The sequence below is a fragment of the Lathamus discolor genome, chromosome Z (assembly GCF_037157495.1).
Source record: "Lathamus discolor isolate bLatDis1 chromosome Z, bLatDis1.hap1, whole genome shotgun sequence".
Taxonomy (NCBI): domain Eukaryota; kingdom Metazoa; phylum Chordata; class Aves; order Psittaciformes; family Psittacidae; genus Lathamus; species Lathamus discolor.
The window spans coordinates 81,313,676-81,337,648 of NC_088909.1; the positions used below are offsets into that span (position 1 = coordinate 81,313,676).

General features: G+C 43.7%; 2 protein-coding genes across 5 annotated transcripts in view; one reads left to right on the forward strand and one right to left on the reverse strand.

Annotated features, from left to right (window-relative positions):
* The window catches only part of LOC136004694 (uncharacterized), a 42,326-nt gene extending 24,981 nt beyond the window's left edge, over positions 1-17,345 (reverse strand). Inside the window, exon 1 of one of the 2 annotated variants that reach the window (XM_065661446.1) lies at positions 16,769-17,345. The gene's annotated coding sequence lies outside the window, so the exon portion shown is untranslated. Of the gene's footprint in view, positions 1-16,256; positions 16,649-16,768 lie in introns of those variants that run through there. The other variant, XM_065661447.1, reaches the window with a different exon arrangement.
* BRD10 (bromodomain containing 10) overlaps positions 16,774-23,973 on the forward strand; it is a 57,314-nt gene continuing 50,114 nt past the window's right edge. The window contains exons 1-3 of one of the 3 annotated variants that reach the window (XM_065661443.1): positions 16,774-16,818; positions 17,371-18,014; positions 20,340-20,540. In XM_065661443.1, coding sequence (XP_065517515.1) covers positions 17,428-18,014; positions 20,340-20,540 — 788 coding nt within the window. In that variant the 5' untranslated portion in view covers positions 16,774-16,818; positions 17,371-17,427. Of the gene's footprint in view, positions 16,819-16,859; positions 16,901-17,126; positions 18,015-20,339; positions 20,541-23,973 lie in introns of those variants that run through there. The other 2 variants (XM_065661444.1, XM_065661442.1) reach the window with 2 other exon arrangements.

Below are 23,973 nucleotides of genomic sequence, written 5' to 3' on the forward strand. Positions count from 1 at the left end.
CTGAAGTGCACACTGCGGGGTCACATTGAGCTTCCCACCCACCAACACCCCCAAGTCCTTCTCCTCAGGGCTGTTCTCAATCCAGTCTCTGCCCAGCCCATGTTGTGCCTGGGATTGCCCTGACCCTGGTGCAGGACCTTGCACTTCACTTTGTTGAACGTCATGAGGTTTGCACTGTCCCACCTCTCCAGCCTGTCCAGGTCCCTCTGGATGACATCCCTTCCCTCCTGTGTGTCAGCCACACCACACAGCTTGGTGTCATCAAAAAACTTGCTGAGGGTGCATCAATACACTCTCCATGTCACCAACAAAAATGCTGAACAAGATCGGTCCCAACACTGACCCCTGAGGAACACCACACGTCACCATTCTCCATTTTGGTATTGAGCTCTTTGAGTGCAACAATCCAGCCAATTCCTCATCCATTGACTGTTCCATCCACCAGTTCCATATATCTCCAATTTAGAGACAAGGCTGTGAGGTGGGTCAGTGTCAAATATAATAAAATACTGCATGTAACCCCTACTATAGTTGCTATAGGCCATATCAATGGTATTACTGTAAAGATTTCCCAGATTAATGAGGAACACATTTTGATGAAACTGCGCAAAGTGCAGCAATGATAGAACCAGAGAAGCACTACTGAACTGGCTTCAGCATGCAACAATCTACTGCCACTCCATCTCTCTGTTCTGAATAATCACTATGACAGATGGAGCCCAAAGTCATGGATTAAATGAACCCAACACACATTTTAGACGGATGGCCCACAGACTGAGGGAATGATACCTGTGTGTATATATCAAAAGACAGGAGAGGATGTACTGGAAAATGTGGGACCTGTACATGATGTAAATGGTATGGGGTAAGGGGTGGGTATTGTCCTGGTTTCAGCTGCGACAGAGTTAACTTTCTTCCTAGTACCTGGTACAGGGCTGTGTTTGGATTTAGCAGGAGAATAATGGTAAGAACACAGAGAGTTTTAGTTGTTGCTAAGCAGTGTTGACACAGCGTCAAGGCCTTTTCTGCCTGCCACCCCACCCCACCATTGAGTAGGCTGGGGGTGCACAAGGAGATGGGAGGTGACACAGCCAAGACAGCTGACAGTAACTGACCAAAAGGATGTTACAGGCCATATGGCATCACTCTTGCTGTATAAGCTAGGGGAAAGCTGGCCTGGGACCACTGCTCATGAACTGGCTGGGCCTCAGTGAGTGGGTGGTAAATAATTGCATCACTTGTTTTGTGTATTTTAACTCATGACAAGGATGACGAGCTCCCCTCCATTTCTGTCTATTAAGCTGCCTTTATCTCAACCCGCAAATTTTACTTTAATATTTTTACCATCTTCTCCTCAGTTCCACTGAGGGAGCAGGGAAGTGAGCAAGAAGCTGTTTGATGTTTAGTTACCCACCAAGTTAAACCACAACAACGACAAATGCAATGAAATATGCTTGATGCAGAAAAAGTGCTTTATTTGTTTTTAATGCAGCTGTTCAGGGGCTACACTAGGCCAAGATCTGACGACAGTGCAGCAGCTGCATGTTTTGGTAAGGAGCAGATGGATCCAGGTTGCAAGATGTAGACTGCTTGTCACATGAATTGTCCTTACAGGCTGTATCACCCTGGCCCATGAGGTGACATCCCAGGTTTAAGTGAAGTGTTTGTGGTCCTTACAAGCACAACACCACAGAACATCTTTTTTTGTTTTGAATGACAAACCACATGAACATTATAATGTACTACATCAACACTACTGTAAAATAGCTGAAAAATAGCATATGCAATCAGCAGCCACAAATAGCCTTAAAATAATTGATATAATCTGGGTGGATTAAGCCATGTAAATACTGAGGATGCATCCACATTGCAGCTGACCTTCCGTCTTAGCCTTTACAGTTTGATTTAAACTTCGTTGTTGTTTAAATTTTAATTGACTATGTCATCTAGCATTTCTGGACCTGAAGAGTCTTTCTAAATCCAGAATGCTAGTGGTCTTCAACAATGAATAGTGGTTTTAATTTATTGTATTCCAAAGTTTATTGTTGGCAGAAAGCTCAGCAATGAACCAGCTGTGCAGCACCTTTCCCGACCACTGTGCACTCCCATTCAAAAACAGCATCAAAAGTAGGAACAACCAACGTCAGGCCCTAAAGAAAGGGATTGACTTATACTCAATATACTACCGGGAGGACCATCTGCTCCACTGGAGATGGAACCAAGGGAGGACACCAATCTGGTGAGCCCTGCACACAGCTTTTCTTGTCTGACCACTAGGAAACTTTTTCCATTCTCTGCCTCTCTCAGCCTCCACACCCCATTTCTTTCTTGGCTCCTACATTTCCGTTCTCCTTTCTCTGTCACTCTGTCTCTCACTCTTCTTCCTTGTGTGTTTAGTTTTGTATTGCTTTAAACTTTCCTAGCGTCACCATTAAATTGGATGTATTTCACCAGTTGTGGACCCCCCTCATAACTGTATCCCTAAAAGTTACAATGCTAGGTCCAGTCCATCATTGGATATATCTTCAAATTTTTCTTTTAATTCAAATTAGTGTCTCATACTAAATTATCTTGAAAAGCAATAGCCTTTAGAAAACAGTCATATTAAGAAAAATGTCAGCAAAATAATTATAAAATTAGTTTTAGTACGATTATTGGCATGGAAAGTAATAAGGAAAAAAACTGCCTAAACTGGTTTGTTTGGATTTTTTTTTTTTTTTTTTAAGTAAAAGGGTATTCATCTGCAAAAAGTCAATATTTGCAGCATTGAGAGGAAGGAATGGTTTCCTGGTACCACATGCTACTGCATGAATAACATTGAGCATTCACTAAATACCAGCAGCTACATTTTATCAGCCAGCTGATTTGCAAACGATTTGCAGGAGACCTAACTCAGAGTCTCTAAACCTGGAACAAAACTGAAACATAGTCAATGGACAGTAGCAGAAAAAAGATCAGAAATAAAAGCTTATTTCTAATTTTGACTACATTGTATTGCCAGATTTACACTGGGGAAAAGTTTGATCACAAGTAGCAACATTCTAAAGAAAGGCTATACAAAATATTTTCAATGAAAGTGATTGAAAACATTAAGACTGATGTGAAATATATCATTTTCATATTTTGGAGATGTCATGTCAAAAATACTTGCTATAGATTTGAATACAGAGTTTATGGTCTAAAATCCAGTGACTTCCTATTCAGGAATACAGATTATATTTTCATTGTGTCAAAATTTTGATGAGAAGTTCCTCCTTTTCTTTACGTTCGGGTCTTCCTCCCTCAAATGCATTAGGATACCAAACTGATTACATTTAGCAGGTTACTGAGACAAACTGACATGGCAATCTCCTGATACATTTTTTTCTTCTTGGAAACTGTAGGCATTTTTAATATTCTCAGAATATTTTAACATGAGCATGTAACAGTCTACTGTATCATACTTCACATCCTGTTTACATGGCATGCCAAAGACATTTATAGGACTGGGTCTGCTGTAGCCTATCTACTGCTCCCAGTACTTCCAAACTGTCACTAAATAGTTCTGTTCTACTGTGCAGTGAAGCTGTCTACTACTCAAAACAGCAGGCACTTATTTAAACCTCCACGTGTCTCTATATACAACAGAAGACTAATAACTTGGTAACGTCTATGCTGACCACTCCTGAAGTTTACCATTTTTTTAAGAAACCTCTGCTTTTAAAAGCACACACGCTATAGTAAAAAATGGTGCTGTATAAACAGAAGCTATGTCTGCTCCACCGACATTTTACTACTTATTAACATTCCTCAAAGTCTAGAGTTCTTACACTAAATGTTACTGCAGTTATTCTCTGCTCATTATCACTTACGTAATGTTTGGTGCTTCTAGGAATAATAGACGGATGTCTTTTGAACCCGAGATCACAAAAGATGTGCTCTCTTCACTTGCTAGGGGATGCACATGTCCACAGAAGGGGTTCAAGAAAAGTGGTCCATGGCACAGCAATACGCTGCAACACCAGCAGTGTTCTAAGTCATGTGCCTTCACTGCACATAGAGAAGAACATGTAGCCTGTCAGGATATGTCCTTGGACTACAGTAGCTTCTCTTTCTTACATACAAAATTGAGTCACATTAACTTTGGCTTTAGGTCTTATAATCCACAGCAGAGTATGGTTAACTTCAGAAGAGTGGGAGTGACACAACGTAAAGGGACATTCCAGCTGTTTATGTTTTAATATTAAAAGTTACACAACAGATAACTTTCTCTTTAGCTGTCATGATTTCAATGGGGACTTTCAATGAGAGTCTGGAGACGTTGTGGAGCCTCCATACTTGAAGATACTCAAAACCAAACTGAAAAAGGCCCTGGGCAAGCTGTTCTAGTTGCCCCTGCTTTGAGCATGGAGGCAAAAGACCTCCAGAGGTCTGTTTCAAAAACTATCCTGTGATACTATGAAATTAATGTTAAGAAGAATATATAGATTGATTTGTTTACTCTGACTTTTCTAAATCTCCTATTTGGAAATAATGTTTTTTCTTTGAATGTAGAGTCAAAATAGATGTACAGAACAGATGTGGTTGGATGAGACTGAAGACTGTTAAATTTTAATCAAATTTCGCTGATGGATTCCTACAACTTTTATGAAAACCCTCCAGAATAAGCACCAGTATTTGCAGTTATCCAGAAATAGAGATCATCTTTTTAATTTATACTTTTCAAGTATTGCCCAGTCTTTCCACTCTTTGTTGATGGACTGGTATAGTAAGATACAAGTGTTGTCTTGTATGTGTGTTCAACGTGCAAGGTGATTAAGCCCTGCCATAGCTTCTTTTGTTTGACCTTCCTTTGTTACACCAGCCACCAGGCATAGTGACACACAATGCATACTGTAAAACTGCTGATAATGTGAACATATTCTGAGGAGCTTGCTTTTTGCCTGTCAGAAGCAGACATTCATATCTAGGTGACTTCAGTTTTAGCCCTGGTCTATGATACGTCTTCTCAGATACTGTAGAACATGGCCTTTACAGTTAATGATTATAAAAGAACAGAAAGGGCACAGGATGGAGAAAATGCTACAGTCACTTAAACACTGCCTCTCTATACTCTTCAATGTCCATATTCAGTCTCTCTTAAAAGCTCTCTGCTACTTTTTTTTTTCCTTCACTCTTCAGCAATGGGAAAGGGAAATAACTGCCATTTCTATACTACCAGAATAATGAAAAACAAGTTTCAGCTCTGCAATTAGACATACTAAAGTATGACTGCAAAATCTTCCGCAAAAATTAAATATTAACTCCGTATGAAGCACTTCTGTGGTTGTCTTTCTTGTGTTGCACAATTACAGAGGGAGGAGTAAAAATGTACAGTGCTTGAGATTACTAAGTCCCTGCTACCCTGATTTTCTAAGGAACTGAGGCTTATACAGCTTATAAACAGCTGTCTGCTGTTTCTCCTCTCCAATAACTTTTAAACCTGCTGGAAAATGATCAAGTTCGCTGAGAGAACTGAAGGAGGAAGCTCAGCTGAAACATCCTTTCAAGGTTTGTGAACATCAGCAGCTGAATAGCAGACAGGCTGACATACTCCGCTGAATGGAACACTGCAACTAAATGACTCTTTGAGGGCGGTGGAATGATGATATAATTTTTTACAATACTATAGTCTGCTAGAAAAAGTTGGGAGAGACAACAATTTGAGCCAGAGGGCCTTTGTATTTAAGAGGGCTAGAGTAATTTTTTTGTTAATTATTTTACATGTCTTCTGAGAAATACATATAAATCTCCGAGAATGAACATATAATCTCTTCTAAAATATAGGCAATGGCCGCAGGTAATGCAAGGAGTTAAACCTTTTGGATTTTGCCCAGTAGTTCATCTTACTCTGTATAGTATTTGTAGCCACTGGCTGTTCCCTTATGGTCTAAGAACACTGATTTCAGTTTGAGACCAAATGTAAAGGCAAAGTATAGGTTAGGGCACACTATAAAACCCGTATCAAGTTTCAGAAAGAGATTAAATATTTACATTGGCAGTGGGTGTCTGTAGAAATTGCAGATGCTTTCATGGTTGGTGTAAAACTGAACTAAAACTGAAACTTAGAACACTTAACTTTAGATCCCTGATTTTTATCTCCGTGATGTGCTAAGGTTTCCTCATCCAACTTTCATTTCAGAGGTAAAGGATACTGGTCAGGTCTGACAGGTCTCTCTATTCCTTTACAAGATTGTACAGTCCTTTGTGAACTACATATAGAAGATTATTCTTCCCCAAATATATCTCCAATTTCTACCTCATGGTATACCTTTATCCACAAGGCATTTGCCCTTTTCCCTAACCACCTCAGACATTGTGGATAACAATCTAATTGTGAAATTTCTTGTCATCTTTGCGATAGCATGAAGGCAGAGGGGCTCATTTAGTGTAATGTTCTGTCTTTTGCAGATCTACATTTGCAACTATTTTTATGTTAAAAAAGATATAATTCTATATGATGACATTTCACAAAAATTGTATTCCAAATTCAGAGGTATGGAGAGAAAGCAGAATAAGCCTCAATGAAGTATTAAAGGCATCAGCTCTATTTTTTCTGATATGTGGGTCACAGCTCCTGTTACTAATACATAATGTGATTACAACACAAGTCCATTTTATCACTGTTACATATTTTCTAAAGTTTGTTTGCTTTTGCTCCAGCAATCATATCCTGCTTACTTCGAAATGGAGTCCCACCTTGTAACTTAAAGCACGGATGCAGTAGGGTTTTTATTCAACAGTGCACTCATGTGGCAAAACTTAGAAAGAACCTAGTGTATTACTGGGTTGGTTATGTGAAATGTATTTTTTCGTAACAGAAGACAAATAACACATAAAAGTTGCTGTAGAGGAATACAATGCTCTGTCGTCCATTACAATTCATTTCAGGTACTTTTATTTTTATTCATTTATCCTGCTTCAATCACATACTTAGACAAAATATCCTTTTTCAAATATTCTGGTGATAATAAGTCACAGGTCCCAATAAATTATATGATCTTGTTTTGTCATGTGTGGCCCTATTCTTGACTGTAAATTTAATCTCAGAGTATGATCTTGATATCCATATTTCTTTCATCACCACAGACTAAAAGATTTGTTTTCTGAGGCAGACCTGAATATAGCTGAGATGTTATCACACCAAAACCAATGGGCATCACATCTTATGGCTTCCCAGGTACTAGTCTTTGAACTGTATGCAGAATTCTGACTACAAGCTCTCCCTTAAGGCAAAGCCAGATGTATGGCAATAAGTTTTACTGAGTTACCTGGTATTGGTGAAAAAAAGTATAAATGAGCTTCCAGGCAAACAAGCCCTTCTTCTAAAAACCAACCAACGAACCAAACAAACAATAACAACAACAAAGGGTAAGTGGAATTGAAAGCTACACATACATTGAAAACAACTGACCTACACACATTGAAAATAACTGACCTTATTTACTTAACTATGCAGCATATGAGATAGCCATCCATGTTTTCTCAGTCCTGACACTTAACTAAAACTCTGACTTTTTCGAATACAAAAAACCCCATGGAAAACAGATACTGGAAAACAGATACTGGCTTTTAGTTCTTTATAGTCTCCCTCCTCATCACAGAACTGCATATTCCAGAGACTAAAAATTATTATTCTTTCTTTAAGAAGACAACCACCTCAAGGAATTCATAATAGGCACCTGTATGCCAAGAGGTTTTCGGCAGCTGGAGAGTTGGTATCTGGTTAGCTGAGACAACCCAAATCAACTTTACTGTTGCCATTTCTAGTTGTTGAGAAGTTGTATTTCAGGGAGAAAGAAGCACTTTGGAGGATGCCTCCCACACTTTGGACAATCATAAGCAGGTGTACATGGGTATAATGTAAGTGTCAGGGAGAAGTCTGGACAGGAGCAAAGAGAAACAGAAGGCACTCTGGGCAGAGTTCTTCTAACAAGGGTTGCAGTGCCACAGTACCCAAGCAAGGAGAACAGGACTTGCAAATCCCTCTTTCCTACAGTATTATGTGCTTGGTCCAGCTGAAATAGTTTAATTTTCTATAGCCTTGCTAAGCTTTCTTCAACTCTCATATTTCCTATGGCTAACAGATTTCTTGCAAAGTCAGGGTCACACAGCTGGCAGGTTGCAAGCAAGCCATGTCCCAGTGGGGCTGGAATACAGGAGGACAATCATAGTCCTGAAGAAAGAGCCTTATTTTGAAGATTACTGAAGAGCTGACCCTTGTTAAACCAGGGCAGGCCTGATCTCAAAACTTGTGAGGACTTCTGGCCTTACATATTGTTAGGCCAAAGACTGAAGGGAAAGGGGAAGCCACTGCTTGAGTGTCCTGTAGGAAGAGGCCTAAGAATCCTGCTTGGATGAATTTTCCCATTTGATTGACCCAGTGGTACTGGGAAGCGAGTGTTATTGGCTGAATACCCAGAAGCCACAAAGCCGCTAAACCTGCTGCCAGTCTAATCTGGTTATAATTAATTTCTACTAGAAATTGCCACTGTAACTTGGCTGGCTGCTTTCTATCATCTTCAATCATGCTTTTTCTACAGTTGATTTACTTGGGAGTATTGTGTACAGCTCTGGTGCCTTCAGCATAAACAGGACATGGAACTGTTGGAGCAAGTCCAGAGAAGGGCCACGAGGATGAGCACCTCCTGTATGAAGACAGGCTGAGGAAGTTGGACTGAATTTAGCCTCTGTCTCAAGTATTGTAACTGTGTGGAGTGTGTCTGTGGGATCCCTAGTGCGTGTGTATGCAAAATTAATAATGGGAAATCAACAGAGTGAAGAAATCTTGAAAAAGAGTCCTTAAGAGAGTATTTTGGCACATTGGAAAGAACTGGGAGGGTTTCCTGGGGGCTCGGTAAACAAGAAAATGTTGATAAAATACTTAAACCAGTGGTGGCCTTTGTATACTTTGGAAGATCAGGAAAAAAGGCCTAAAAATGGAACTCTGAACTATAATACATTGTTACAATTGATGTTGTCCTTAAGGCAACAAAGAAAATGAGATGAAGTGATGTATGCAGGTATGTTTTTTACTTTAAGAAACCACCCGGAATGACAGTCAGAATGCGAAATTCATATAGCTCTGCCAGATCCTTCAATTTTGGCTTTGGAAAAGGACAGGTGTCCTGGGTTGAGCAGCAGCAGTCATTTTTCTCCTTCTTAGTACCTAGTGCAGTGCTATGTTTTCATTTTTTTGGCCTGGGAACAGTGCTGATAACGCCCATGTTTTCAGTTGCTGCTCGAGTGTTTGGTCTGCCCAAGGACTTTCCGAGCCTCATGCTCTGCCAGGGAGGAGGAGAGGCCAGGAGGAAGCAGAGACAGGACACCTGACCTAAACTGACCAAAGAGGTATTCCATACCACAGCACGTTATGCCCAGGATGTAACCAAGAGTTACCCCAGAAGGGCTGGGGGACTGCAGGGTTGGACGAGGTATTGGTCGGTGCTCGGCTGGGGGGAGTGGGGCAAGTTACTGGTCGGCTGGTGTTGAGGTGTTGTATTCTTTCCTCTTGTTTTTCCCTTTATCATTATTATTATTGGTGGTAGCAGTAGTGATATGTGCTATACCTTAGTTACTAAACTGTTCTTATCTCAACCCGTGGGAGTTGCATTCTTTTTGATTCTCCTCTACGTCCCTCCAGGAGCAGGGGGAGGGCAAGAAGGGGGGGGGGGGAAGGAGTGAACAAGCTTTGTGGTTTGGGTTTAAAGCATGACAACAGGATAAAACAGAAAGCTAAGCTGGAGAGATGTTGTTCAGCCTGTGATATTGGGGAAAGATATTTAAAGTTAAAAAAACCCAAAACCAAAACAAACAAAAATAAACCCCAGAGTAATCAGGAAGACCTCTGCATCTGTCCTATCTGATACTGATAAGGAGGAATGTCACTGGCAACAAGCAGCAGATTCACATTCAGAGTTCAGAAAGGGTTAAAACAAAACCCAAGGGGAAAGGACGGGAGCTCGCAGCTCCTGTGTTTGAGCGTGGGATGAGTGCTGGGGCAGGTGGACAGGTAGGAACAGACGTGTTCACAGACAGGACTGAGGGTTTGTTCGATAAATGTGGATGGGAGTGAAGGAGGAAGCATGGATAGCGTATAGGAACCAGGAACAGGTAAAGAAGAAAAAGCTGAGTCGTGCTATAGCCACGGCTATGGTGGCTGCTCTGGGACAAGTAGAAACCGGTGGAGGGACTAATGTGAGATGATGAGGCAGAGGTGGAGGAGGAATGTCAGGCAGAGGTGAAACAGTGAATTCTCCTATGGGACCGGATCAGTGTGCATACTTACGAAGTTCAACCACGACAAGTGCAAGGTCCTACACCTGGGTCGGAGCAATCCCAGGCACAGCTACAGACTGGGCAAAGAAGAGATTCAGAGCGGCCCTGCAGAGAAGGACTTGGGGGTGCTGGTCGATGAGAAAATGAACATGAGCTGGCAGTGTGCGCTCGCAGAATCACAGAATCCCAAGGGTTGGAAGGGACCTCAAAAGATCATCTAGTCCAACCCCCCTGCAAGAGCAGGGTAACCTACAGTACATCACACAGGAACTTGTCCAGGCGGGCCTTGAATATCTCCAGTGTAGGAGACTCCACAACCCCCCTGGGCAACCTGTTCCAGTGTTCTGTCACTCTTACAGTAAAGAAGTTCTTCCTGATGTTAACGTGGAACTTCCTATGCTCCAGTTTACACCCATTGCCCCTTGTCCTATCACTGGATATCACTGAAAAAAGCCTAGCTCCATCATCCTGACACCCACCCTTTACATATTTGTAAACATTGATGAGGTCACCCCTCAGTCTCCTCTTCTCCAAGCTAAAGAGACCCAGCTCCCTCAGCCTCTCCTCATAAGGGAGATGTTCCACTCCCTTAATCATCTTTGTGGCTCTGCGCTGCACTCCTTCAAGCAATTCCCTGTCCTTCTTGAACAGAGGGGCCCAGAACTGGACGCAATATTCCAGATGCGGCCTCACCAAGGCTGAGTAGAGGGGGAGGAGAACCTCTCTTGACCTACTAACCACTCCCTTTCTAATGCACCCTAAGATGCCATTTGCCTTCTTGGCCGCAAGAGCACACTGCTGGCTCATGGTCATCCTCCTATCCACCAGGACCCCCAGGTCCCTTTCCCCTTCGCTACATTCCAGCAGGTCAACCCCCAACCTGTACTGGTACATGGGGTTGTTCTTCCCCAGATGCAAGACTCTACACTTGCCCTTGTTAAATTTCATCAAGTTTCTCCCCGCCCAACTCTCCAGCCTGTCCAGGTCTCGCTGAATGGCAGCACAGCCTTCTGGTGTGTCAGCCACTCCTCCCAGTTTTGTGTCATCAGCGAACTTGCTGATGGTGCACTCAGTTCCCTCATCCAGGTCATTGATGAAAATATTAAACAGCACCGGTCCCAGCACCGACCCCTGAGGAACTCCACTAGTCACAGACCTCCAGCTAGATTCTGCGCCATTGACCACAACTCTCTGCCTTCTTCCTTTCAACCAGTTCTCGATCCACCTCACTACTTGATCGTCAAGCCGACACTTCCTTAGCTTATCTATGAGGATGCTGTGGGAGACAGTATCAAATGCCTTACTGAAATCAAGAAAAACTACATCTACCGCTCTACCATCATCCCTCCACCTAGTCACTTCCTCATAGAAGGCTATAAGGTTGGTCATACATGACTTCCCCCTCATAAAACCATGTTGGCTGTTCTTAATGACCCCCTCATCCTTGATATGCCTAGTGATGGAGTCAAGAATAAGTTGTTCCATCATCTTTCCAGGGATGGAGGTAAGGCTGACCGGTCTATAATTACCCGGGTCCTCCTTCTTGCCCTTCTTATAGATTGGTGTGACCTTTGCCATCTGCCAATCCTCAGGCACCTCGCCCGTTTCCCACGACTTACCAAAGATGATGGAGAGTGGCCTAGCAATGACCTCTGCCAGCTCCCTCAGCACCTGTGGGTGCATTCCATCCGGACCCATCGATTTACAGATGTCCAGATTGCATAGCTGATCCCTAACCCAATCCTCATCTACCAAAGCAAACTCCTCCTTTGTCCTGACTCCTTCTGGGGCTATAGAAATCCGGGGCCCTCAGGGAGAGTCTGCAGGAGTAAAGACAGAGGCAAAGAAGGCATTCAGCACCTCTGCCTTCTTTATATCCTCTGTCTCCAGGGCACCCACTTCGTTCAGCAGTGGGCCTATATTGCCTCTTGTGTTAGTTTTATTTGCTATGTATTTGAAGAAGCCCTTTCTATTGTCTTTAACCCGACTAGCAAGACTGAGTTCCAAGGAGGCCTTAGCTGTCCTAATTGCCTCCCTACATCCTCTAACAACTGTCCTACATTCCTCCCAAGCGGCCAGCCCCTCCTTACATAATCCATAGATTCTCCTTTTCCACTTGAGTTTGCCCAGCAGCTCCTTGTTCAACCACGCCGGTCTCCTAGATCCCTTACTTGATTTCCTACTCATTGGGACGCTCCGATCCTGAGCTTGGAAGAAGCGGTCCTTGAATGCTAACCAACTATCTTGAGCCCCTTTACCGCCTAGTACCCTTTCCCATGAGACTTCCCTTAGCAGTTGACTGAAGAGGCCAAAGTTGGCCCTTCGGAAATCCAGAACTGTGGCTTTGCTAGGTATTCTATTCCTCCCACACAGGATCCTAAACTCCACCATCTCATGGTCACTGCAGCCAAGGCTGCCATTGACCGTCACCACTTCGACCAAACCCTCCGTGTTGGCGAGTACTAAACCTAGCAGCGCTGCTCTCCTAGTTGGTACGTCCACCATTTGCATTAAGAAATTATCATCAATGCACTCGAGGAACCTCCTAGACTGTGAATGACTGGCTGTGTGAGTCTTCCAGCAAATATCGGGGTAGTTAAAGTCCCCCACGACGACTAAGGCATGTAGTCGCGAGGCTACTTCCAGTTGCCTGTAGAAAGCCTCATCAACTCCTTCGTCCTGATCAGGAGGTCTGTAATAGACCCCCACAACTGTATCACCCGTGCCAGTCTGTCCCTTAATTCGTACCCACAGACATTCCACTTGGTCCTCATCCGACCCCGGACAGAACTCAATACATTCTAGTTGCTCTCTCACGTAAAGAGCAACTCCACCACCTCGCTTTGCTGACCTATCTTTCCTAAAAAGGACATAGCCATCCATGACCACATTCCAGTCATGTGAACTGTCCCACCATGTCTCTGTAATTGCCACTAGGTCATAACCTTTAGCCTGCACACAGACTTCTAACTCCTCCTGTTTATTCCCCATGCTGCGTGCATTGGTGTACAGGCATTTCAGGGAGCCAGTCATAGTACCCTTTTTCCCCTGCGGGACAGGGTCTAAAAAGCTATCCTTTCCCACAAGTGAAACAAGAGATTGATAGTCCTCCTTAGCCCGCCATCCTTCAATCCCTAGCATGTTCCTCTTGGGCTTGTCCCCAACAGGCCCAGTTAAATCTCCTCCCCCCTTCATAACTAGTTTAAAGCCCTGTCAATAAGCCCTGCTAACTCCTGCCCCAAAACCCTTTTTCTTCTCTGGGACTGGTGTATCCCGCCTGTCACCAGCAAACCAGGTGTCACATACAGCAGCCCGTGACTGAAAAACCCAAACCCCTGCCTTTGGCACCAGTCATGTAGCCAACCGTATCCTGGGCTGCATCAAAAGGAGTGTGACCAGCAGGTCGAAGGAGGTGATCCTGCCCCTCTACTCTGCTCTTGTGAGACCTCACCTGGAGCATTGTGTGCAGTTCTGGTGTCCTCAACATAAAAAGGACATGGAACTGCTGGAACAAGTACAGAGGAGGGCCATGAGGATGATCAGGGGACTGGAGCACCTCCCCTATGAGGACAGGCTGAGGAAGTTGGGGCTGTTCATCCTGGAGAAGAGAAGGCTGCGTGGGGACCTCATAGCAGCCTTCCAGTATCTGAAGGGGGCCTATAGGGATGCTGGGGAGGGGCTCTTCGTCAGGTACTGTAGTGATAGGACAAGCGGTAACGGGTTAAAACTTAAACAGGGGAAGTTTAGACTGGATATAAGGAGGAAATTCTTTCCTGTTAGGGTGGTGAGGCACTGGAATGGGTTGCCCAGGGAGGTTGTGAATGCTCCATCGCATTCTTATGTCATCGCATACTTATGACCTTAGTACAAAAATAAGTGTAAGAAAAACAGGATGTGTAGATAAAGAGTATCTGAAACTAGCAGATGTCCAGGATGGGCTGCAGCTAAGCTAACTGATAAGGAGAAGGCCAGGATGGTTCTGTCTGCAGTGTTACCAAACCAGTTAAGCTGGTGTAAGCATTATCTACTGTGCATGCTTCAAAGACTGTCAGAAGTGATGAAGATTGTTGGAAGAAGTAAACGACCTCCAAAGACCACCACCACATTTTTGTACGTATGAGAGGAAACTTTCTAGAAGAACGATGTAATGCATAAGTAGCCCCATGCATGTATGTACATAATGAATATGTATGCTTAGCAGCTATGTAAGGACAACTTGTTTAGCAATTTGGGGAGACATGCTAAGAGAAGCTACCCCTTGTCTCCTGGCGCCGTAATAAAGAATACCTGCTTGTCAGCTTAAACTTTGTTGGCAAGTTCCTGGATATTTCTCTGAATCACTGTTCAGGCTGGAGAAGAGAAGGCTGCATGGAGATCTCATGTTCAAGGCCAGGCTGGACAGAGCCTTGTGTGACATGGTTTAGTGAGGTGGCCCTGTCCATGGCAGGGGGATTGGAACTTGATGATCTTAAGATCCTTTCCAACCCTAACTATTCTATGATTCTATGATTTCATCTCCAAAAATGTTGCAGGAAGATCTCCACAACTTCTGTTCCCCTGAGGACAACCCTCCACCTTCAGCTTGGAGTGTGAATTAGATAAGCTGAACACTCTTTCTGAGGCAAGCTATCAGTGGAAACACAAGACAGCTCTTCTACAGCAGGATATGCTGGTCCACTGTGGTCTCAGTAAGAAAGGCATTCAGACTCTGCAAATATCATTTAAAATGCCACTTATTAGAGTTAATGCCATGAAGAAACAGAGAACTGCTACCTTACAGCATTTCAGATGCTGTGAACCATAAGCAGTGCAGCATCAAAAGGCCTCTGATCAGAGCACACCATGAAGACCCTGTCTGTGAAAAGGCTCCCTCATTATGGCCATTAAAATTATCGGAGGATCTTCTTACAAAAACCCACAACTCTATTCATCATTTCTCCTGTCAAACAGAAACAATATTCACACAATAACTTTTCACTGCTCTTTTAGATAGAGGCATGGTCATCACCATGGAGTGGTGTAATTGCCAGTACAACATGGGAGCTGTCTGCCACTTCTTTAACAGTGAGCTGGTTGAGTTTATCCTGTGGCCATGGGATACCTACAGCACAACACAGGCCTGCAGGTCACCCCGTTTGTGGCTACACTCACTTAACTGTTGCATAGATCACTGAGGTCTCAAATGCACAATGGCCCTCCAGGCAGGATCACCTCCCTCCAGTGTGGAAGCACGCTGCAGCCTCCTATTGCAATACCACACCTGGCATACCGAGGTGTCTGACCTCACGTGTTTGGAGTCTGGAATTCAAGTGATTCTGGAGGATAAAAACAGGTAGCTGTAACATCAATAAGTGATCAGGAGAGATGGCAGAACCTCAGGGATCAGTCTTCTTACATAGGCTGTACTTTGTAGACTAGGGTTGGAAAATGGGGCTAGAGGGGGCTTTTGCTAACCTTGTGGGTCCCAAACTTCTGTTGCGTAGGCACAGCCTGCAAGGGAAGCATAGCACCTGAGTGGTACCATCCCCACGGCCTCTGCTCAGGCTCCTTCCACAAAAGCAGCTTGACAGAACCAATTATGAAAGCCGACTGTGATCAAATGGGAATGAAGGAGATGGAAATTTCCCAGTGTCCCTAGAATGAGGAATTGCAGCAAGAACAGGGGAGTGGTTCTGCATTTATCTTGAAAAATCTGATCTGTTCCTGTCAAGGTGTTGTCATGCGCAGGGTCTCTGGAGTGATCTCTGCACAAAGTTACCTCGCAGAATGGATGCAAATGGCCCTACAGAAGTAAAGGCTTAAGCAAAGAAAACTGATCTGTGTTTCCCTCTCCCGTGTTCCCCCCCCCCCCCCCCCGCCCAGCCCTCCCCCCAGCCAGGTGCCCTAAACTTTTAACTCATACATGTTAAGGGGATGAACTCAAAACTCGGCCCACTAATTACCGTCCCCCGGGTGCTTACTACTACTGTGGCGTCCCCTGGAGCCCCGCAACGCTCCTCAGTATGTCGTTGTAGGGGGTGATCAGGACTGGAGGGTGCTGAAGAGCAAATCTGAACGGACTGCAGGTGCACCCCCAGGACGGCTCACCGCAGTTTTCAGTATCTTTCCTCACAACCCCCTAACGCCTTGGGTAAGCGCTTCAGGGGGTAGAACGGAGCGCGCTCGCAAACTTGCTCACATTAACCGCTGACCGTCCTGAACGCAACGCCTTCAACTTTCGGGAACACCGTTACGTGGGTGCTCCTACAGAGACTCTTTCACCCACCGCATAGGAGCGGTGGGCTGTTCGTGGGCCGTTCGTGCCCTGGCGAAGCCGATGGCCGCGCCATGCAGCAGCACCACCACCATGCGAACTAACAACCCCGACCATTACGATACCTCACCGTCACAGTCCCGCCCCACGCTCCCTCATAAACCCGCGACCCGCCCCGCCCCGCGCCTCTCCAGGCGCGCTCTGATGACGCCAACTCACCTGGCGCCCAAGCCCCGCCGAGCGCCGCCGGCCGGGCGCACGCGCGTTAGGTGAGGCGCTGCGTTCTTTTCTCTCGACCTGCTCTCCCTGTCCCCCGCCCGCCGGCCGTTACGCGGCCCCGCCGCCAGCCCAGTAGGCACTGCTGGGCTGGGCTGCCAGGCGAGGCCGGGACGGGACGGGCCGGGACGGGAAGCGAGCGGAGCGGAGCATCCGCCGCACAGACGCGAGCGGCCATCCCAGAGGCGGCCTCTGCGCCTCCCTTCAGGAGGAGGCCGCGGGAGAGCGGCGGAGGGAAGCCCCGTCATGGCGGTGGGGGGCGCGGGCAGGGAAGGGGACGGGAGCGGGATGCGCTGGTGTCCCCCGCGGGAGGCGGCCCCTGCAGGCGGGGGCGCGGTCCCCGGGCGGGCGGGGCCGCACACAGGCCCGGGCGCGCCCGCCGGAGGCCTGGGGAGGCAGGCGCCAGGGAGAGGCGGGCCAAAACGGCTGCCGGCCACTGCCTCCGCCCCGGCAGCCGGCGCCCGCCCTCCCCCCGTAGCTGGGGGCCGGGCTGAGGCCGTCGCGGGGGAGCGTGGTGAGGGGCTGAATAGTGTCTCTGTGCATAGGTGAGCCCGATGTCGATTCGCCGGCGGGGCGACGGGGAGCGCGGCGGTCCCTAAGTGATGCTGAAGAGCCGACCCCGTGCCGGCAGTCACCCCGGAGCCGGCGAGGCCTCGTGCGTGAGCGGGGTGGGAGACATGGACTCGGCAGAGCCCGCGGGCGCCGCGGCTGGAGACCTCTCGGCGGATCGGCCCGCGGTTAGCCGCCTTGGCGGGGAGGAGGAGCCGGACGAGGAGGGAGACGAGGAGGGAGGGAAGAGCGGCGGCTGCTCCTGGGAGCAGAGCCTGAATCCCGAGCTGCAGCAGGGATACCGCATCTTGCGTGAGTTTCTCCTGGAGAAGTACCGGCCTCTGACAGCACCGTTTTTGAAGCCCCTTGTGGATCAGGCATCCAACAGGGAAGAAGGAGCTGGCTCCCTCTCGGGTCGTAAGAGCAGTCACTCCTTTCAGCAGTCGCCAGCTGGAATGTGGTTGTTGAAGATGGAAGAAAAATTTTCCAGTGGGCAGTACACGGGGATAGCAGACTTCGTGGGTGACTTCCGGCTAATGCTGGAGACTTGTTACCGACTGAATGGTGTAGATCACTGGCTCTCCAAACAGGCCCAGAAGCTGGAGATGATGCTGGAGCAGAAGCTGGCGCTGCTGTCCCGGTAGGTGTGGAAAGCCTAAAAGGGGGCCAACCACGTGCCGTTTACGTAAAGTAGGAAAGGAGGGTGTGTTTCTTTATGCAAAAAATACCATTTGCATGGGTTAAAAAAAAAACCCAAACCCCACAATAAAAATACTTGAACTCTCAATGCTTACACAAAGAGGAATGTTTCCTGCTGGGAACTATTCAAATACAATTCAGTCTGCTTTGAAGATTCCAAACCCAAAAATACCAAAATATAAAAAAGGGTTGAGCATTTTTTGGTTAAGATTTTCTGTAAGAAAGCCTTCTGAAAGAAGCGTTTTCAAGAACTGAAGGCAGACTTGTTTAGACAAGATGTCAAATGCTCCTTTCTTTGTTTTGCTCTGTCAAAAGCAAGTGAAACTAACCAAATTTTGCTTAAGCATGTGGCTCTTTAAAATCATGATTTCGACAGTCTGAAATTTTTAATGTCTTTAAAACAAGTAGGAATAATTCTTGAGCCACAGTGTCTGCTTTGAAATAACAAGGTTTTTTTGTGGTGTGTTTTTTTTTTTTCTTTTTAATAATCCTAAAATGAAAGATCGTGTTTGGCATGCTATAGTCTTAAATGGCAAGATGGAAACTGTGGTATGTGTAAGTATAAGCTCCGGCAGGAACTTGTTCATCAGCCAAAGCAGCTGAAGCAAGGAAACCTGTCAAAGTATATTGTAGAAAGTCCCGTTTAAATCATGACTGAAATGTACTTTCTCAGGAGTTTAACATAGGCAAAGGGTGAAGGTGAAGAAGGAACAGTACTGAGAAATACATAAAGCTGTTCATGTCCATCAACCTTGAACTTGCTAGTGACACAGCATTGGCCGCCAGCTGGTAAACAGGACCTAGCTTTGTCTGGTAGGAGCACTTGAGAAGTGTGGTGCTGAACTCAATAACCCGGAGTGAATGTATTCTGGGTTGGTGTAGCAACGCTGTTTGAAACTGCTTTTGTGCAACAACAGTTCTGGGACAGTGTGGGACTAGAAGGGAAGAAGCTGAATCTAACAGAGCATGAATATTGCTAGTTTGCTTGAGTAAAACTTGATTTAAAAAAAAAAAAGTCATAATTGCTGGCTTAAGAGAATTACTGCTGGATAGCTAACCAGATGCAGCCTGAAGATTTGTGCCAATTTCCCTTTGTATGTTTTGTTGACTGTAACATCTCAACTGTATGGAATTGATAGACATTTTGTGGAGATCTCTTTGTTGAATTAGATGCCTACTCTTTGGATTCAGTAAGACCTAAGAATGCTTGATGCCTTTTTATTAGAGACAGTGAAGTCAATTTAGGTACTGTCATCATATCACAGTATATGCATTTACTAAATTCAGTTGTCATTCTTTCACAAATGCAGTCATAAATATTCAGATAAATATTAAGAAATATTAAACAGGCAAAGAGCAATCTTGAATTTTTGATATTAACTTCAGAGATTTGTAAATACTTTTTGTCTGTATACACTCGCTTGGTAACAGTTTCTAAGAATTAGATATAGAAAGGATTAAGGAATCTAGAAATCTCATCAAAATTCTTTTGTAATTTTTTGTTCAGACAGATTTGTTTGAAGTGTTTAACAAATAATTTTATAGTAAAATGGAATTCAAGAGCTACTTCTTGGAATAATCATTCTTGTTTCATTAGGGCAGTATTTTCCTCAGCCCCATCAAGTGACTCAGGTTTGGTTGCACGACTCTCAGATACTGCAGACCATAGAAAAATCACTTTAGAATGGAGGTTGGACTTTTTCTTGTCCCCTCACCTCAGATGTTTTCAGAGGTGTCTCGAGTGTTACTTATCATACCAGTTTTGCTGGAGTACTTTGAAACAGTGTAAGATAGAACTTTACAGGCAAATTTGTAGTGTTATGCTTTTTGATCTTTTTTAACTTTCAACAGAACAAAACTGCTATTAAACACACAGCCCGTTGACCCAAATCAACAAGTGCACTTCCTCCCCCACTCAGTATTTTTAGGTGTCTTCTAAAAATGATAGTTTCTTATCGCAAGTCTTGTGCAAGTATTTTCTTTCTGATTTTTTTTATACACATTAATATAGGAAGTTAAATCTCCAAATAATATTTACTTAGGTAAAGATCCACCGTTTTTAACAGATGTGAAAATACAGCTCATGTAAGCATGTTGGTTTTAATTTTTTAAATTTCTGAAGGAACTTTCAAAGTGGAAAAAATGGCAGGTGAAAAGTAACTGCTTTTTTTTCTGAGTAAACATGCTTGATATATGTTTGGTAGTGTAGGCACTGAAGTGCTGTTGATAAGGGAAATTGTAATTGTGAACTGGCTTGCTCTTCTAGGCATTTGAGAGAGAAAACTTCAATAGCTGTAACATCTAGAGGATGTTATGGGCTGGAAGATGAGAAAGGAGCAGCATGCATTTCAACAAGACGTCGTTCCATGCCTCGCAATTTAGTAGGCTTGTCAACAGGCATGTTTGAGTCTGTGATGGTTCAGGTTCTAAGACAAGAAGAACACCTGAGAGCAAAAGAGGAAAAGAGGTAATAGGAAGAACTGTTTTGTTTCACTTTTAAATAATTATGTCTTCCTAGTTCTCTACAGGGACTAGCTCCTTAAAGCTTTTCTAGGTAAATAAATCTAGTAGTGCTCTTTGTCTGAAATTCATGACTAGGACTTCAATACAGTGCATCCACAAAGCAAGAGATTAATTTTTGATGTACCACATTCTTGAAAAATCTCTAAAGTCATGTAAACTTTAAAATAAATAGACTGCTGTTATTTTAGGATTATGAAACTTCTAATAGTAACTGCAAGAACATACAGCAGTTTCCTGTTACCTCAGTCATGGTGTATCACACCTCTTCTTGGACTGTTCTCCATGCAAGAATTAGATTAAAAACTACCAGAATGCTTAATTACCATCTAATTCTGTGATCTTGTCACTGCTTTCCTCACTGTTAGCCAGAAGCAAATTACCTCTGCCTCTGCCACTCCTGCTATCTCACTGATGTGGCATTTAACTCTCAGTAATAAATTTAGAATGTGTGTAATTAACTCTGGGATTTTGAGGTTTTCATAAATTTAGGAGGTAATTAATTCTAGGCAGTGTTTAATGTTGATTGTGATCTGGTTTACTTTGAGGAAAGCAAAGCTTGTAAGCTTGTATACTCTTAACAGTACCTTGGGGGACTGCGTCTGAACATGAAGCATAATGGTAAGACTGTATTAGTTCTAGGAAGCAAGATCTTATCAGCTTTTTTCAAAGTTTACAGTTTTGTAGAATTTTCCTGTGTGTGACCAGTTCACTGTCACTTTGCAGGTAGTCTTCATTTTCAGCAGATTTGGAGAGATGCAGTTTTGGCTGACTTGAGTGTTAACCAGTTATTTTTCTGTAGAAATGAGTGAATTTTCATTCATATTACCACCTCATACTTTGCAAAATATCAGAAATCATTAGGGTTGTTATTTCTCTGGTAAAATTCTCTTTATTTGTGTTCAGTTCTGTGTTCTAGATCTCTGAAGTTCATAACAGTTACGAAAAAGGACATTTTAATTCACCTATAGAATCAGGAGAACATAATTACCTCATGAAATAAAAATTTTGCTGTCGTACATCTTGTTTATGCATGTTCCTGCAAAACTCTTGTAATTAACAGTTAAATGCATTTATCTGGATATACTCAAAAAGTTCCAGTGCAAAGGATATCCCCAGGTAGTTGATTCTACACATTAACAGAAGATCACAAGTAGCTTGTGTCTTCATGCCCTGAAATTTTGAACTATAGCACTCATTAGGAAGCAATAAAAATGTGTCATCAAGTAGCTGGTTGACTATTTCTTTGATTCTGTTGATCTCCTCAGATAATCATGCTTCAGATACCTTCTTTTCTTATTTCCTAGTGGGATTCACCATGTTTTTGAAAGTAACTTGAACCTTTTTATACTAATTGTTTGCCAATTCTCCACAATGCAGATGTTCCAGAAGTACATTGTAGAGGTATTTTATGAAAAAAGCTTGGAAATTTGGAGGCCTACTTAGTGAAGATCATATCATACAGCACATACACATTTTTTAGAGTGTTTTATATATGAAAGCATATACTTACAGCACTTAAGATGGGATGCTATTTTTATTAAAAAATGGCTTTCACTTGCTCTTCATTTTTTGTAACAAAAATGAAGTTGCTGAACTGAAATTGCATTTATACCTGTTTAAATCTTGTGCTGAATCTGTAAAGAAAATTAAGTATGTGATTCTGAGCAATTATCTCCATCTTTTTCAGGCCAGAAAATGTTAATGTAGAATTCATATTTTAATGTATCCCAGTAGAATTCATGCTATAAACTGTATTCATAGGACTAAAGCACTATTTTAGTGGATATATATTATTTTATTGGTTATTAATATTATTTTAGTTGGTCTTTCATCAGAGTTGTCAAAGAATGAGTGTCCAAATCTGTTGTGATAATACAGGGTATCTATCCTGCCTCAGGGTATAGTTATGAGTGACTGGGTTGGTCACATCAAGTAAGTCTGTAAACTGTTCAGGATTTTAAATTCTACTCTACTGAGCTTTGCCTTCCTTCTGCTCTTTCACTGCTGCTGTTTTTCCCCATAAAATTGTGTGCATTGTTGTTGTGTAACTTGCCTGTGTGCTTGCTCATCAGTTGCATTTGGATAGGCAGCACCTGCTATTTACAAAACTTGCAAATGAGTTATCAGGAACATACAAAAATGCTCACTTCCTAGCCATCCAGCTGACCACTCAGCATACATATACTTTCTAGCTAGTAATTATCTTAGTTTAGACTGCTTAGTCACCTGAGTAGGAGTTACATGCTTTCAGCCCCGGGTAAGTAAGGTTGCAAATATAAGTGCCTTTCTATAAAATTTAGCCAGATACCTAAAGAAATTGCCTGTTGAAGTCCAAGTTAATATCTAATCCTTTGCTTTAAATAATGCAGGTACTCTTGTAAAGGACTGCCGTTTTATGATGAATAGAAAGAAATGCAGTAAATGAAATTTGTAAAATAGTTTGTGATTATTTCCCTCCCTCCCCCCCCTCCCCCCAGAATGTTGAAATTGATTTAAGAAGCTTTAATTCAGCTGTGTATTTTGAAGACTACTCTGAGGTGTGATTTTTATCTTATTTTCTTTAATCAACTTAATGGAAATCTTATTCCATATCCTTCTTTTTTTTTTTTTTTCCCTTTTTTTTTTCTTATCTAGGTATTCTTTGTAGAAAGTTCTCTTCTTCTTTGATATAGGTTATCTACGTCTTGCATAATCTATTTCATAGAATCATAGAATAGTTAGGGTTGGAAAGGACCTCAAGATCATCTGGTTCCAACCCCCCCTGCCATGGGCAGGGACACCTCACACTAAACTGTGTCGCCCAAGGCTCTGTCCAACCCGGCCTTGAACACCACCAGGGATGGAGCATTCACAACCTCCCTGGGCAACCCATTCCAGTGCCTCACCACCCTCACAGTAAAGAATTTCTTCCTTATATCCAGTCTAAACTTCCCCTGTTTAAGTTTTAACCCATTACCCCTTGTCCTGTCACTACAGTCCCTAATGAAGAGTCTATCCCCAGCATCCCTGTAGCCCCCCTTCAGATACTGGAAGGCTGCTATGAGGTCTCCACGCAGGCTTCTCTTGTCCAGGCTGAACAGCCCCAACTTTCTCAGCCTGTCTTCATACAGGAAGTGCTCCAGTCCCCGATCATCCTCATGGGCCTCATCTGGACTTGTTCCAACGGTTCCATGTCCTTTTTATGTGTCCTCAACATAATTGATTTCAATTTTTTCCTTATTTAGTAGTTATAACCTCCCCCAACTAATACATTTATCATGGTAGACTCAACATGTAAAAATTGGGAAGATGTCTTTGCAAAGTTAATTTCGCTGTTTTGCAGCTGATAGTTTCTGAAGTACTTCTCCTTTTTCCCCCCCACCCCCCAGTGTATGTAT